The sequence below is a fragment of the Cydia strobilella genome, chromosome 21, assembly GCF_947568885.1.
Source record: "Cydia strobilella chromosome 21, ilCydStro3.1, whole genome shotgun sequence".
Lineage (NCBI taxonomy): Eukaryota > Metazoa > Arthropoda > Insecta > Lepidoptera > Tortricidae > Cydia > Cydia strobilella.
The window spans coordinates 4832769-4851195 of NC_086061.1; the positions used below are offsets into that span (position 1 = coordinate 4832769).

The 18427-nt window shown below is 37.6% G+C and overlaps 1 protein-coding gene across 5 annotated transcripts in view; it reads left to right on the forward strand.

The window, feature by feature from the left end:
• LOC134751000 (A disintegrin and metalloproteinase with thrombospondin motifs like) overlaps positions 1 to 18427 on the forward strand; it is a 197074-nt gene that overhangs the window by 76086 nt on the left and 102561 nt on the right. For all 5 annotated transcript variants that reach the window (XM_063686313.1, XM_063686310.1, XM_063686314.1 and 2 more), the window contains exon 2: positions 2594 to 2687. In XM_063686313.1, coding sequence (XP_063542383.1) covers positions 2601 to 2687 — 87 coding nt within the window. In that variant the 5' untranslated portion in view covers positions 2594 to 2600. The remainder of the gene's footprint in view (positions 1 to 2593; positions 2688 to 18427) is intronic.

Consider the following 18427-nt stretch of genomic DNA (forward strand, 5'->3'; position numbering starts at 1 on the left):
ACGGTTAGCTACTCGCAGGCGTGTAGAGATCTCGAAAACACCAGTGTAACGTGACCGTGAGATCCGTAACAAACCATGCGTAATTAGACCTTACTTACACTGGTTTTTTAGCCCTTTTCTCGCCTGTAATAAGTAAGTGATTTTAAAACTATAAAATAACGCCATCTGGTGTTGAGTAGTTGTATTAGGTGAACGTTGAGCGAGCTTTTGTGAGATGAATGAGATAATGAAAGAGTCGTATGTCATATAGCTTTGACATTATAATTTAAACCGTCACTCATGTAGCCTACAGTTGATATTCGTTCGAGAAATGTCCACCGGTAATAACTTTTTGGTATGGAAAGTTGCTACGAATCAGAGCAATTTTGTAAGTGTGTGACGTATTTTAACGTGGCTATGAATGTGTGAGTTTAGCGACACTGGTTTTCATACTAAATAGGAGTCATTTCACATCCACTAGTTTATTAATTCGTGCGTACGAGTATGAAGGTATCGCGGGCTGCGGCAGCTTGCGTATCTTAGCTGTATACTTTTGGTTTGTTTACCTATATGATTCTACTAGTTGAAAGTATTATTTTTTTGTCTCGTAGAAAAACTATTGTATACAATAGTGATATAATCAAGCTATTCAATCTCGTACCTTAACTTAAGCAACTCAGCAAGCTACGTTGCTTAAACACGGTACTCGACTGAAAAGCTCTATATTATATCACGATTGTATAAAATACTATATTATATCTCCTATACAACTTATTATAAACTGATGTATGGAGTGGGAAGATAGTAGATTTAATAACGTTTTCTAACTGCTTGCCATATGAATTTGGTACTATAAAGTTCAACGAATTCAATGACGTTAAAATAATGAATGAATCGTGTTATGATAATCGTAACATACACCGTGTCCAATAAGTCCGAATACAGTACAAATATTTTAAAATAGTTCAAAATATTTAGATCAGTACCGTTTCACCCACTATTATTACTACTACGAATAGTTACTACTATTAAAATTATATCTTATTAATGGCACACTTATACAGTATGTCTTTGACCATGGGGCTTTAAATTCAGGGCTCGATTCTACTCGCTAAACTGAGCTTCTTTTATTATGGGGCCAACCCTAAAATGTACTTTTCGTTTTTTATAAGCATGTCATCCAAGATCCACCCTCAACGTCAACATACTTTTTTACTTAAAATAAGAATTTGATGGCCTGTAATCCGTATGTCTTTAGAGTCAAGGTAAAAAGATGTGCATTCGGAGTCATTTCGGACTCACTGGACACGGTGTATTTATTGGTAATCGCCAATTTTGGAAACATCATTAAGTAAGAATGAAATGTAAGGCATTTTTTTTAACGATAAACGATATTAAGTATTAGACGATCAAACGATATTTACGACAACTGTTTTATCGCAAAACGATCTCGGCCCAAAAAGGTTTTAATGACATAAAAATTAATAGCATTTAACTTTTAAATCGTGTGAAGCCATTAATATGGCGAATAAGGCGTTTAACGATCCGTCAAATCCATTCTGTGGTGTTACAGTAGAAGTTAAATGCGATTTGTCAAATTTAGAAGTATCACCAACTATTAGGTCGTTGACTTCTAAATTCACTATAAATTATATCTCGAAATCATCTCCTCTTAAACAACCATTTAACAGTTAGTATTGAGACCCACCAGTGAGGTATGCTAAGCAAAGATTATTGATTGTAATAGAGAGGTAGTTTAAAAAAAAACGTGCCCCTTACTTTGAAATAGTGCAACAGATGGCGCTGATGTTTTGCGGTCACTGAATTGTCAAACGTCAACTTTTGACAATCAGTTACCGCAAAATGTATGGAGCTGTACAGTCGCCATCAGATATATCTGAGCGGCCAAGGTGCTCACAAATATCTGAACACGCCTCTATTGTCAAGGCGTTAGAGTGCGTGTTCCGATATTTTCGAGCACCTCAGCCGCTCCGATATATCTGATGGCGACTGTGCAGCGCCATCTCGTTTACCTGTCTAATTCGAAGCACGAAATTGTCTTAGATTTTACACATCTTCCTCAATCAAGAGTATATAAGGGCATTGACCTACTAGCATTTGTCTGGATTCTAAAAGGATTTCTGCGAGTCTTGGAGACGTATTGAAATTATTAAAATATGATTTTGATTAGATATTAATTACAATAAATCTAGAGAAGATTAATATCATGTTGTTTAAACCTGAATGCGCCTCCCGGTCTGTGTTCAGCAGATACTCTTTAGTTTATTAAAAATGATTAGCGAAGTTACTGGTATACTTTCAACCCTTTAAAATAGGTAAAAGTTTAGAATCCCTACTATAATCTTATGAATGCAAAAGTAACTCTGTCTGTCTGTCTGATGTTAACTCTTCACGCTTAAACCGCTGAACCGATTTAGATGAAATTTGGCATGGAGGTAGTTTGAGACTCGGAGATTAGGATAGTCGGAAACATAGTTTTTATCAATCATCATCATCATTCCACGCAGGCAAAGTTGCGGGCAGAAGCTAGTGCCTAATACGCGTTAACTTTTATTGTTCTACCTATATATTAGTAACAATATTTTTGTTACAGTTCCAACATGGAGCCGACGCGCAGCTCGCCGCACTGGTTGTCGACCTTCGTGCTTCTCTGCTCTTTCCTCTCCACACAATCGCTCAACACTAAGGTAAGCTCTCTCTCTCCTTCTGTCTTTCGTCAAAGTTAGGACGCTAAACACGAAGAAGTTCCTACGCGCATAATTATACCGGCGGTTAAGTACGCTTAAGTCACATTGACTCATTCATTCATTCAATGCTGTTTTTGCGATTAGTACTACTTACTAGTGTTAACGTACTGTTTAGCTGTGTGGGTGTAATCATTCAGCTCAGCTCTTCTGGCGATACCTATATTCAGGCTTTGAATTTTGATTGGTTCCGCGTTTACACAGCCAAAATACTTAGTCTATGGTTTACAACTTCAGAAGAAATAATTGCGCGGGAATCATCTGTCTGTTTGACAAATAACCTCACATTAGACGTTTCAAACGGAACTATTCGAACAATACTAGTGATAATCGAAGACAACTTTGCAATCGTTATACCGCATAGAGTTATCCAATTTTGTGACTTAAAAGGTACGCGTTAAGGTGTTAAATAGATCTTGGACTTTGAGTACATACGTTTTAAAGTTCTATTGCCGCGTTTTCAGCGTTTTTTTTCGGAAGTCCGCGGGCTAGCGTATACATAATGCATTACCGCATTGCTTTCACTACGCTCTTGCTGGCGCTGAGATGTTAGCAAATTTGCAAATAGTCGTCGACGACATACGAAAATTCCTTGCGTTTCTGTGATTTATGCTAATTGTAATGATAGGCAGTTTGTGAGTTGAAAAACTAGGAAGCCGGTTGATGAGTCTTAAGGCGTTGCAACAAATGGCATGCGATTTTAGATAATTGCTGGCTAAGTAGGAACAACGAATTCAATCGATCGACCAAATGCCCTTCTCTCGCTTTCAGCTCGTTTCATAAACACACTCGTATTTTAATGCTTTTCATTACGTAGCAATCGCCATTGCTAATCACAATCTTTTACATTCTTGTACAGATAGACGTCGTCGAGGGTATGTGCCTCGCAACATTCGTTTTATATCCCTTTAAATTCTCTCGCTGATTTTCCCATTCGCGAAAAATTTCCATTTATTTATTATCTATGACTGTAAACCACAGACTATAAAACAAATATACATTTGCCGTTCACAACCACTGTCACTGGCCTGTATCACACTGAGCTACCATATAATGACGTGTCTTGTAAGTTACTCTGTCGCTAAACTAACTTTGTTTTATAGTAATTGATGAGTTCAACTTAAAATTTATGGTTATTTTGTTCGGCTAGTTTTATAGCTATCAGTATAAATTGCAAACAGATGGCGGACCGCAATGGTTTTTATGGTTTCGGTTTATTAATGAGTGGTAACATGGTTAATTTGGAACATTCGTCATGATGCTTTTGCTAACGGTCCGATAGGGTCCTCCTGCAAGTTTAAAATTATAGTTATTTGTTATACAAGGGTGCAAAGTTGTATTTTACCCGCGAGTGTAGAATTGAAACACGAGCAAGCGAAAGGATTCTATAGGTGAACCGAACCACGAGCGAAGCGAGTGGTTCTAAAATAGAATCCTGAGCGTAGCGAGTGTTTCAACACACGAGAAGTAAAATACATTTGCGCCCGTGTGTAACACAAAACTTTTCACCTCACTATAGCGAGGAAAGTGCAACATCCACAGGCGTTAGATCACCGTCATCACTGGAATCACTCATTTCTTTACGATATTATAACAGAAAACTCTGGAAGTTGTGTATTTTTACGCGAGTCGGTGAGAAAAGGTTTTAAGTAAAAAAATTGTTGACAATGTTGACATTTCTGATGTATGAAATGTCAACGATGCGTTTTGAAATTGCATCGTCTCAACTTGTGCGTTCAGAATTATATTTAACATCATTATAAAAAAACAAACGTTTCTTATGGAATTTTAAGGTTTATGACTTAAAATCATTAAATAAAACTAAATTTGGTATTTTTTATTAGATTCTCAAACCATTTATTTAATGATAATTAATATCGAACGAACCATTATCATGAGCGTTTTACGTTTTGTTATCTGTCAAGCTACTTAAACACGCTCCATCCAAGGTCAAATTACTTTCCCCACTAGTGGATAAAACGCGTTTTTCCCCGCTTGTATTGAAGGATAAACGACAACTTTCCGAGCTAGTGAGGGGAAAAATTATTTTCTTATTATTGTCAAAAAGGTTTACGTTTTCTTAACGGGTCATATAAAAAAAAATCGGCAATGTCCGCCATATTATATCCACCGCTATTCTGTACTATTGTACAATCGCAATGTTACTGTATGACCTATGTACAAAATCTCCTTGAGTTACTAAAACGTACCTATGTTATTTTTGTATCGCATCGGAAAATTACATAAATTTTTGTTGTCCTAAATCGGGATTTCGTATTTATTCTCTTACAAAACTTTAACAAAATCTAACGAAAAAAAAACCTACAACATAATAAAAATCGCCCCATCAATGACTTATTGTTTTAACCTAAACCATCGTAAGTATCGGCATAGTTTTATTACGGAAATCACACAAAAAAACACCATGACACATAAAAAGGCACATTGGCGGAATGTATTAAATAAAATATACCTACTTTCAAAGAGTTTTAGTTCGTGGTTTTGTCAGAGATATTTGTTTATTCGCGAATTGCGTCATAGAAAAATACCACAGATAAAAATTCAATTTAAGCCTTGAACTCTTTATGGTGCCGAAATCAAGGAAATGTAATTGGCGATTTATTTATGAGCTCTCGTATTGAGTGACAGTTTTTATAACCGGTTGCCATACAAACATAGAGATACAATAATCTAGAGATGAAATGCGTGCGCCCGGGAGGGACAGAACATGCGCAATGCGACGAAATTGAAACCACGTTTTAGCATTCCAGATAACATCCCAAAAACAAACTCCCTAATTAAGGTGAGTTCACCGGGCACCGGTGGGCAACAACAATGCGTCTACAGAAGGGAAAAGTGAGACTAAGACAAGCACAACCAATAATTGAGCTTTCTTTGCTACTCCTACTTAAAGTTCCATAAGACCGGATATTTCCCCTCACCCCCCATGTCTTATCCAGAGATCTTATGTTCATGCATACAAGCGATCATAAACAAACGTTATGAAAGACTACTGACTCACACTTCGTAATATATGAGAGCTTTATGGAAAGACTAGCTGTTGCCCACGACTTCGTTCGCCTGTATTTATTTCCCGGAACACACTTTCAACCCATTTTTAACCGTATTGGGGACTGAATTTTCAAAAGCACAAATTATTCTTCGTTCTTTTTAAAATTTTCTCTTCTACTAATTTCAAGTCCCTACCATACTCAAATCGTTCCCGTTACAAACTTTTACCCTCTTTTTAACTCCCTTAGGGGATGAATTTCCAAAAACGCTGAAATTACGTGTCTTCTAATCGCACTTAAACTATCGTGAGACATATTTCAAAATATTTATCAGTACGGTTTTTACTCACTATTATTTTTAGTCGCTTTTGGCGACATGTTTCGGATTCTTTGGGAATCCATCCTCAGGCACGAGTGTCCGCGGCGGTTGTAGGTCGTGCAGTGCATACGTGTCTTCTATTTTAATATAGGTTAATTTCAGGACGTTATTTTTTTATGTTTGTAGGTATGTACAGTTAAGTACTGATCAAAAATATATCACCTTCAGGTTTTTACGGCAAACCTTTTTAGGGTACACAATAAGTACACAAAAACACAATTATTGGTACAGAAAAGGCAAAAGTACAAAGTACAAATAATTCAAAGGCGAACTTATTCTTTCAAGGTTTGACTCGAAAATGGATATTTTTGTATGGCGACCGGCAACCTATGTTGTTGTTACAGTAGAATTTCGTCAAGCGCCACGCCCGACCGTTTCATAACAAACCGGTACGTAGTGTCACAAGCACAACTGGTACAGTAGGGCTGTGCACGATTTTACCTCAATTAAGGCCCCGTAGGTTCAGGTTCTTCTCTCACTCTTACTAAGCGTGAGTGAGATGCCTATGCGTGCCCGGGATCCGGATTTCATATTTTTCAATTTTAATTTTTTGTAAGGTATTTTTTTCTATCGAGCTAAAGTTAAGCATTCAGGTTTTGAATCGATGAAGATACTAGAGAAAGGCCTCGAGATTGATAATTAAATTTTTTGGCTATCGTATTGTGATCTAGAAAAGCGTTACGATTTTTCGAAAACTCCGCTCTCTGAACCTATGGCCTAATGCGGAAACCGTTATAAAAAACCTTTATTTTTAAATCCATTATTATGTAATTTGCCATCCTTGACAACATCGACTTTAATGCACTCATTATACAAACTGATAACGCGATAAGTCAGCTACTGTCAGGAATCGTTTAAGCTCACGCATTCATACGATTCAATTCCACCCACGCACTGTATGTTAAGATTCGTTTGACATTTAGCATGCATTTTGTATGCCTTGCTGTTTCACGGCGGGCAAAAAATGTAAGGACCTAAACAAGTTGGAGTATCATGAAAAAAAAAAAACGCTGCGTAAGATTACGCCTAGAACAAATAAACCCATAGGATTTAAGTATCATTTGAAAATGTAAATTAGATACCTAGTATACCTACATATAGGAAATGAGAATTTGCCAGCGTCTTGTTATTATTTAACAAAAAAACCGGCCAAGTGCGAGTCGGACTCGCGCACGAAGGGTTCCGTACCATTACGGAAAAAAACAGCAAAAAAATCACGTTTGTTGTATGGGAGCCCCATTTAAATATTTATATTATTCTGTTTTTAGTATTTGTTGTTATAGCGGCAACAGAAATACATCATCTGTGAAATTTTTTTACTGTCTAGCTATCACGGTTCATGAGATACAGCCTGGTGACAGACAGACGGACAGACGGACGGACAGACGGACAGCGGAGTCTTAGTAATAGGGTCCCGTTTTTACCCTTTGGGTACGGAACCCTAAAAAGTAATTTTTAGATTTTGGTCGCATTCTCATCTTTTCGGAATCTGATAATCCCCAGAGAAATTAAGGTAAATCTTCAAAATTCCTCTTCTATAGTGAATGTGTGAGAGACCATAAACATGATAACAATTTATAAAAAATTGGTGTTAATATTGCTTCTTTGTATGTACAGGTATGTTAAAATTGTTTCTATAGTTTTGCAAGCCATTTCCGTCACCACAAAAAGGCGGAAAATTTAAAAAATGTAGTCCCGAAGTGTTGGCCAGGTTGCCCTTTCATACAACATTTGAATTTTGCGCATTTTTCTACTGACAAAGTGGTTTTGCCAGAGTATATTTAGTACTCATTTAGACCCAATTTCTAAATCCATGTTTCAAGCCTGGTTCGTGTCGAAACCACGTAAACCTGAATGATAAGTTCCATTTCTTGTATTAAACGTTTCGACATTGTCATATTTTACAGGCAATTACAATTTAGAACTGTTTTGACATAAGGCGTTGTTAGAATCCCACGTTATGCTTATTTGTATTTTGAAATAATATACATGCATTCAATACAAGCAACATAATCAACGACAAAAGTAAAACACCACCATCTAGTGAGTTGAGACCTATTTAAGAGTCATCTATAGTGACAGAAATGCGATTAAAAATAGATAATCAGATAATCGGTTCGTCCGCTTGGGAACATTCTATAGACTAACACACATATTACAATAAAAATAAATACACACACACACACAAGTTATAACACCCCTCTCCTCTCACCTCTTTCAACGTCAGGGTATAATCTTAAATTCAAGATTAGTTTAGTTTAGTTTATTTATTTCGCAATACAATGTTCGTTGTTAATGTAAGAGAATACAATTAAGCAATTACTTGTCCTATAGCGATCGTCGGATACAAAGAAAAATAATTCAATTACAATTTATAAGTATTCTTATGTTTAGGAGGAGTCAATATGCAATGGTATATAGATCTATCACAATATCTTAGTCATGTCAAATGATTCAAATAACAAGTCATATAATGTCAAAATTGATAAATAATAAACATGGCTTAGGCCCACTTGCACTCCTAGTAACCCGAGGTTACCCGGGCATACCTGGAGTGACCGTGGTTACCAGTACAATTTGACACTGGGTTAACGGTTTAACAGGTTAACCCCGGGTTAGTGGGATGGTGCAAGTGGCGCTTAAACATAATTAGTGTGTGGTTACGTACATTTGCTCCTATTATGGTTTTGTTGTTTTCTATCTATATAGGTCTAGATGTAATCTATTTTTTTTTTGTGCTTAGATATAAATTTATTCACATATTTTTCAGTTACGTTATACCATCTAATTTGCAAATAAATCGACGTAAGATTTAATATAGGTATATAAAACATACTAATATTTTCTGTTAAGAGCGTAAAATTAATACGAATTTGACATTGTAACAGGCTAAGTTCAAAAGCCTGTTTTCTCAGGTCGTTGTTATTGTCAGTCTCATTAAAATATTAATCGATGTTTCCAAGAAAAACTAAACTTGATTGATATTGATTAGATCACAGTTCGATCAGAGGGGCCACACAATTCTATACAAATACAGCACTATTAGAATCCCTCGCTTCACTCAAGATATTATTAAGGACATCTTCGTTTCGCTATGATTCAATATGCTCCCCATCAAAATTTTGTTCTATTTTACTGCCTGCAGTCTTACTAGGTCCAACGTTAAAGACTGCGTCGACCGTCCGTTCATTGGGGGAAATCAGTATATTACCACAGTATAAATAGTATACAGTGGACCGACGACTTTGACGTGTACCGTGCTACTAGCAATGACGAATGTATGCAGCTCGGGTGCGCGCGGTACTCTCCTCGCCCCTCGCATCCAGCACGATTGCTCTGTCTAGACGGCTTCGTCGAATGATTGTATTGTTTTATAGACTGATAATACTATTGTTGTTCTACTGATTCCCCAAGTTTTGGTCTTTGGGTTGCGTTTGCGTCGTTTATTGGCAAATGTATGAACTAGCAACAAAACTAAACATCCCCTATGTGAAACCAAGCGACACTTATCCCGCAGCTACTCTTATCCTTATTGATGTTTACAGTCTGTGCGGGTGTCACCTAAACGATTATGACGAATCAGAAATCATGCGTGTAAATCGTTTGGTCACCATTGACCGCGTCCGTCCCGGTTTGGTTACGTAATGTTGGGTCACCGATGTCACCGCGTGTGAATACGCCGGAATACGCCCTTAATAAGATTATGCTGTAAAGTGACAAGTGTTAAATAATTGTAGTGTATAACTAGCCTTATGAACCGATTTTGCATGTACAACCAGCCTTAAAGTTTATAGTCTATGATTGTTCATTATTTTTAGTATGTGGGTATTTTTGCACTTTGTAATTTTTCCTCAGTCACCCGTTGACCACGAACGCTGTAAAGGGTTCGAAACGTCGGGATGTATTATAAATTCAATATACGCGATATAATCCGTTTTCATAGTTTTATTTCATTGCTTTGTGTTTATATTAAAAATATCAAAGACATTTCCTATGGATCTATATATATAGGTATAATCGAAATAGTTTAATTTTTTTATTGACCGACCGCGTTCAGGTTTGGAGTTGCATACATAATCTTGGATCACCGTTGCGTTGTCACTGCGTGTGAATACGCCCGTAATAGCTAGGATTATGCTTTTTTTAACTGACAATAGGTGTTACGAAGATCTATCTATTTAGATTAGAATATACTAAATACTCGTAAATCTCTATTGGCCACCCACATTTAAAAAGCCTTTTTTAATACAGTTGCTCAAAGTGCTACTTTTCGTGGCTGTTTAGCGTGCGGAAAGTTGGTTTTCGCGAACAAGTGCTTTTTACTTTTCCAATTTTTCTAAATTTTTATTTGTCATGACTACTTATTGATGAGTGTTAATATTAGTTTCCTTTAAACGTCGTAATCAACATAAAAACCAACTGTTAATGTAAGAATACGAAAAATTTATTTATTTATTTTAAACTTTATTGCACAAGAACAAGTACAAAAGGCGGACTTAATGCCTTGAGGCATTCTCTACCAGTCAACCACTGGGCCAAACAGAAATTGTTAAGGTGGGTGCAGTGCGATGCATATTTCATATTTTATTACTTACCTCTTCATCATTATAAGTATTATAACACGTTTATTTTTTAATGTTGAAAAACCGTTCCTAATAAGTTGTCTGAATGGAACGGAACGCGTGTCAAAGAAGAGGCGTATTTTCTTACTGCAAGAATGTTTTAAGTTTCCAAAGGCAACATTCGATATTGTTTTTATAAATATACTATACACAAATAATCATAAATAACGATATTTAGGTAATAATAGTACAATGTTTTAATATTTACAATTGTTTTTGTCTTATAGAACATGCATTTGAAAAAAAAACTTTCATTGAAGTGGGTTCAATAATAAAAACAAAATCTATTCTAGTCGAATAAAAGCTAGAAAAACACTTCTTCATAATGTCAATGTCAATGATGTCACAGAATTAATAATATAAAAGTTTCGAATTCCGTTCCTTACTTGTTGCTTTTCTTAAAAAAAAATCTAAAAAATTCTTTTCTTATAAAGTCAGTCGAATGCAAATAATTTAAAACCCTTCTAAAAAAATGGCTTATTAGTAGTGTTCCACAGCATGAAAGAATTTGACGCTTATGACAATAGTGCATGCATGTATTAATTTTGTTATTTAGTTATAGGTTAGTCTTAAGTATATTGTACGTCCGTGGTGGACAAACTGTTGCATCCTAAATGTATTATTGCCAACATCTCTGTACACAGTTATACTATAAATATTATCTTATCTTATCTTATTTTTTCGCAACTGTATTAAAAACATCGTTCGATACACGTGCGGAAATGCCATTCTTCACTCGTCCCGAGTCTTGCCACTCGCCTACGGCTCGTGGCAAGATATCTCGGTACTCGTGTAGTGATGACATACTTTCCGCACTAGCATCGAAATGTACTATTAACTGTTACGTAATGTTGGATCCCCGGTCTGCCGTGTCAGACGTATCTCTGCTATCTCAAAAAACATAGTTTTGAGTAAATCGACTTTAAAGTTTTTGGTGAGCGTGAAAACTAATAAAGTCATATATTTCGTGAGTTTATTGAGTTAAGTCATTTTTAATACGTGTTTTGTGTTTCAATAGACGTGAAGAATAATATTTCTTTACTTTTTTTTTGTAAAAGTACATAGTTTTTGAAATAAACTCATAAACATAGTTTGGCGTAACCACTGTTTCATACATTTGGTGGTTGCGCGTAACTATGTTAACTTAAAGTTAGACGAGTTCGTTGTATGAGCGCTCATACTATTTCGCGTGGCCACGGCTCGCGGGCTTATTGCGGTTTTCGTTTATCTAAAGTTAGAAGACTACATTGTATCAACTTCTAGTAAAACGTGTAACCAGGGCATGGGGAATATTGAGGTGGTCACGCGTAGTTCTTTTATCTTAAGTTGTAAGAGTTCGTTGTATTAGTGCTCCTAGTAAAACGCGTAACCAGACTACACAAGATAATCCATTTTATATTGTGCTAACTCACATTACATACAAGGAGCCCGATTTCCATCAGTCCTTACATCATTGGTTATAAAGTAGATCAATCGTATGGTGGAAAGAGCCTTATGTTTAATAGCGTTTGTATGTATTGCATGTATGTATGTATGTATGTATGTATGTATGTCTGTATGTATGTATGTGTGTGTGTGTGTGTGTGTGTTTGTTTGTATGTCTTCTTCTTCTTCTTTGTCCGTCCCTGCTCCCGTTATCTGGGGTCGGGTCTCCTCACATTTTTGCGCCAGGCCCGTCGGTCCTGGATTGTCGGTTTTGGCAATTGGGTTTTCTTGAGGTCTCTCTCTATGTTAGACCACCAGGTCAATGGCGGGCGGCCGATACCTTTCTTACGTTCTGGTAAGTTTAGAGCGATTTTTACCACATGGTCTTCACTGCGTCTCATTACATGGCCATACCATCTAAGGCGGGACTCTATCATTTTGTCTGTGATAGGCGCGACCTTAAAACTACCCCGTATGTGTTCGTTGCGCACCCTGTCCATCCTGGTCACCCCTCCCGCCCACCGCAGCATCTTCATTTCGTTTACGTGGGCTTTTTGCTCGTGTGTCTTCTTTACTGTCCAGCATTCCGATCCGTACAGTAATGCCGGGCGAACTGCTGTCTTATAGACTTTTCCCTTCGTTTTTATAGGCATGCGGGGGTCACACAGAACTCCGGTGAGAGTCCGCCATTTTTGCCACGCTACATTTATTCGGTGCGTAACATCGGCATCTATATTGGCATCCGCCGTAAGCATGGAGCCCAGATATTTGAACTTGTTGACTGTAGGGATGGGTGTTGATCCGATGCAGATTGTTTCAGGGGTTGTGTTCCCGCTGAATGGGCATTTCAGATACTCTGTCTTACTCCTGCTCACTCGGAGTCCATGCTTCTCGAGAGAATGTGTCCAGGTATTTAAAAGTACTTGCAGATGTTGTGCAGTATTAGCCGCCAGTACGATATCGTCGGCGTACAGCATCGTCCAAGGTAATGGTGCCGGAATGTGGTTTGTGAGATAGTCCATCACAAGATTGAACAAGAACGGGCTGAGTGCAGATCCCTGATGAACGCCCACCTTGACCTCGAACGCATTACTTAAGCCTGCCAAGGTTTTGACTCTTGTACTGACGTCGTGGTACATGTCTCGTATTAGGTCTATATAGTATTCTGGCACTTTCTGCGCCCTTAGAGACTGCCACACCAGTTTACGGGGCACCCTATCAAAAGCCTTCTCGAGGTCAATGAATGCAAGATGCAGGTCTTTTTTGTTTATTCGATGTTTTTCCATCAGGATTCTGACCGCCTGTATAGCATCCATGGTTGATTTGGATGCCGTGAAACCAAACTGATTTGGGGAGATTTCCGTTAGAGACGAGAGACGGCTATTTAAAATTCGCTCCCATATCTTTAGCGTATGTGAAGTCAGTTTAATTCCTCTGTAGTTTTCGCACTCAGCCACATCTCCCTTGTTTTTATAGAATGGTAGCAGATAGCTCTGGCGCCATGATTCTGGAATTCTCTTTGTGGACAGGACGATGTTAAACAGTCTGGTCAGCCAACTGACTGCTACCGGGCCAAGTCGTTTCCATAAATCAGCTGGAACCTCATCTGGGCCTGGAGCTTTTCTGTTTTTCATCTTAGCCACAGCTAGCTTTACTTCATGCGGATCGACTTCAGGTATTGGCCCATAGACAGGTTCAAGAGGTGCGGGATCCTCGTGGGGGAATTCTTCGTTTAGCAGTTGTTCATAGTATTCATACCATCTCTGTCTGATTTGCGTGCTGTCAGTTAACAGAACTTGGTCCCTGTTTTTGATGTACCTGTTAATTTTGATGTCGGTGGTGGCTTTATGCCTGCCCTTAGCAATTTTGAGTACTTCATTTTCTGTTTTAGCCGTTTCTAATCCGTCATAGAAAGCTTGGTTTGCATTTGTTCTCTGCACAGCAATGCAGATCTTTGCTTGTCTCTTTGCTTCTTTATATTTGGCCTTATCTTCTTCTGCCTGCGAACTTTTGCTCGCGTTTGGCTGAACCGAGTTTGATGCGGTATTCAGAAAAATGTTTGTTACATTTTGGAGAAGGTTTTAGTATACATAGATCTGAGCTGATGCTGAACCCTGGCTGTACCTAGTGGAACTCAGGTTTGGTGCAACATAGTCACACGCTGTTTTGGTCATCCAACACATCTTAATGAGTAGTTGGGGGAGCAGTACCCAAGATAAAGCTGATGCTGAACCCTGGCTGTAACTAGTGGAACTCAGGTTTGGTGCAACGTAGACAAACGCTGTTTTGGTCATCCGACACGCCTTGATGAGCACTTGGGAGAGCAGCACCCAAGATAGAGCTGATGCTGAACTCCGGCTGTACCTAGTGGAACTCAGGTTTGGTGTAACATAGGCACACGCTGTTTTGGTCATCTAACACGTCTTAATGAGCAACTGGGAGAGCAGTACCTAAGATAGAGCTGATGCTGAACCCTGGCTGTACCTAGTGGAACTCAGGTTAGGTGCAACGTAGGCAAACGCTGTTTTGGTCATCCGACACGCCTTGATGAGCACTTGGGAGAGCAGTACCCAAGATAGAGCTGATGCTGAACCCCGGCTGTACCTATTGGAACTCAGGTTTGGTGTAACATAGGCAAACGCTGTTTTTGGTCATCCGACACGCCTTGATGAGCACTTGGGAGAGCTGTACCTAATAGTGGAACTTAGGTTTGGTGCAACGTAGGCAAACGCTGTTTTGGTCATCCCACACGCCTTGATGAGCACTTGGGAGAGCAGTACCCAAGATAGAGCTGATGCTGAACCCCGGCTGTACCTAGTGGAACTCAGGTTTGGTGTAACATAGGCACACGCTGTTTTGGTCATCCAACACGTCTTAATGAGCACTTGGGAGAGCAGTACCCAAGATAAAGCTGATACTGAACCCTGGTAGTACCTAGTGGAACTCAGGTTTGGTGCAACGTAGGCAAACGCTGTTTTGGTCATCCGACACGCCTTGATGAGCACTTGGGAGAGCAGTACCCAAGATAGAGCTGATGATGAACCCCGGCTGTACCTAGTGGAACTCAGGTTTTGGTTCAGGTTTGATGTAAATTTATTGTAGGTATTAGAAGATATATAGTAAAAATATTAAGGTCAGTTACTCCAAAAATTTTATTCAGAATCAGAATCATTAACTATACGTTTCTATGTATTTCAAAATAAGACACTCCAGCGATCCAAATATATGTTTAAACTAATATTTTGCCTCTACTGACACTGTTTGAAACTTTTTCTTGCTTTTAGTAATAAAAATGAAAAGAAGAGTAAAAAAATATGTTTTATAAATTATGTTCATAACTTTACTTACTTTTTATGCATTTATTAGTTATCTTCTACAGAAGAAAGAAACTACTACAGAAGTATGTAACAAGATAGTACTCGTGCATTACTTATATTATATTGTCAGTTATTTCAATTAATTTTGTGTTTGTCATTTTTTATTTTTTATTTACGTTAAGATTTTTGTAAGTAGGTACCTGTCGGGGCTTCTAACCTCCGTGGCGACCTGACATAGACCGACTGACTGACTGGCTGACTGACATACATATTTGGAATATTGGAACATTTGGAACGACCGACATTTAAATTCAAAATTAGACATGACAATCACAAGACCAGTTAACGACTAGTTCCTGACAGACAGCGGACGACGATAAACAGTTCAGTACCTATGTAGGTTATCATTTAAAAAAAAACGAAATAGTTTAGTTTTTCACAGGGTTTTCAGCAATGATTACAAAGTGAGATTAGCTAAGATAATTAGTCGCACAACCTTTGTTTTCTACCACATTTCTATCACTACACATTCGTAACAAGGCTTTACTTCGTAAAAAACTCATTTCCAAGACTAATTTATCATATTTTGAACAAACAACATAAAAAAACCTGTCAGAATGTCCTTATGATAAGCGACAATGTGGTACCTTTTGTTTGAAAACGACACAAATAAACAAATACACGTGGTAAGGAGCGACGAGCCGCTCCCTCCGCGCCCCGCCCCCCGCCTCACCGCGAGCCGCCTATCGCCGTACTACCTGCGTGTGGTTACGCGAAACTATGATAACTCGAGATAGTAGATATCCAGTTTGCCGTAAAAAAACTGCGAAGAGTTACGCATAATTATTCTAACTTGAGTTAGAAGAGATACGCATAACTCAATGTCCAAAAATTCGAAAACGTCTATCTTAAAACATGAAATATCTCAGTAACTAAAGACATTTTTTGAAATTTTGTTTAAGTATTATATAAAGCATAGTGTCTAGTTTCATTTTGCACTGGTTAGGCGTATCTCTGCTATCTAAAGATAGCAGAGATACGTCTGACACGGCAGCGGTGTTACCGCTTGTACCTACGCCCTTATATTAAATAAATGGCTTTTGTTTTATATTATAAGATGCTTTGTGATAATTTCGGGTATGTCTAAATAACGTTAAAATGTTTTAAATTAAAAAAAAATCGTCTTCGGTTACCGCGATAGTTACTCATGAAATAAAACTATGAAAACGGATTATATCGCGTATATTGAATTTATAATACATCCCGACGTTTCGAACTCTTTACAGCGTTCGTGGTCAACGGGTGACTCACGGGTCACGGGGATGTATTATAAATTCAATATACGCGATATAATCCGTTTTCATAGTTTTATTTCATTAAAAAAAATCGTTTATAAGAATAATATCGTTATGCTTAGCGTAAAAAATTGAATGAATTTTATCTTTAAAGTATCGTCAATAAATTGCTGATGTTGCTGCTGCTGAATGCTGAAGAAATGATGATTCTGATGAGTGTACGACGATTTTAATAACTATATCAAAACGTTTGTTTAATCGTTACATTTACTTCACATATTTAAGTAAAATAAATTCAATTAAACGATATTAAAAGATAAAAACATTAATATCTAATTAGTTAAAGTTAAAAAAGTAGGTAAGCAAGTAAAAGCAATATAGACTGCAAATAAAACTACCGGCATAAGCCAATTATATTTATTGATAGACCAGAAATCATATAGAGGCCGATTCAAATTTATCATTTGTTATTATTTTGATCTTGTTATTATACAATCTCGCAGTACAACTCACGCGCATGAATAAGTGCGAACGAAATTCCTAATGACACGATTTACAAAACAGCGTTAGCGAAATAAATGAAAAGTGGAAAAAATCAAATAATGTTTTTAGGTACATCTTCTTCTTAACTTGCCATATTCTAACGGACGTCGGCGACCACCTTTGCCATCTCTCTCCTGCTCTTAGTCATTCTTGCCAGTATGGCTGCGTTATCCACGTTCGTCCATTTTTTTATGTTGTCAATCGGTAACCCTCCTTCACCTCCTTCCTTTCCTTTTTTTCTTTTCTTCCTTGTTATAGGTGCATAGTTACGTTTAAAAAGTGTAATGCTCTTACGGTAGATGTCGCTAGGCGCCTCGCTAAGGCGCATATAAGTGATATGGTGGAAATATTCGCTGTCATCGAGTAGTAAAGTCTAGGTAGATCAGTTGGTAGAGCGATGGGCTAGTTTAATCCAGTCCATTTTGTGGATTTTTCCACTTTTCTTATTTTTAACTTACTCTAATTTATAAGCTTTGTGGTATCGTTTTCAGTCGTTTCTGTTCAATACAAAATTAAAACAGAACCTGTTTTATAATTACTGCACCAATATCCGCCACTAGCAATTTTCACACGCCCTCTTGCGTACTTTCCGCTCGAGGGATAAATTCAATTTTCGTAACGTTACGATAAAATGACGTTATATGTATTTATGAAACAAGCTCGTTAAAGAACGGATGTGTAGGAAATTAGAGATGTTATAAGATGATCCATAATGATCATTATTAAATTTACTAAGCGCCATTTCGTGATTATTATCAATAGTATAAAGGTCATGAGATTGGCCCATATGGCATGGTCAGGTAGTAATTGATTCACATATTTACTACATATTTTTTATGAATTATATGAGCCCAATGAGTTGTGGTGCAAAATCACTACGGAGTAGGAGCCCGAAAACTCAAATTGGGGATTTGTCTGACCCCTCCGGCGATGGCGGGATGAACTGGACTCCTTCTTGAAGGAGTGGCCAGACACAGCACTGGATAAAAATCGGTGAAGAAATTGAGGGTCTTTCCCCAGCAGTGGGACGCGATAAGTTTATAAAAATAATAATTAGGCGTTAAAAATATTGCTTTTAAAATTAAATAGCA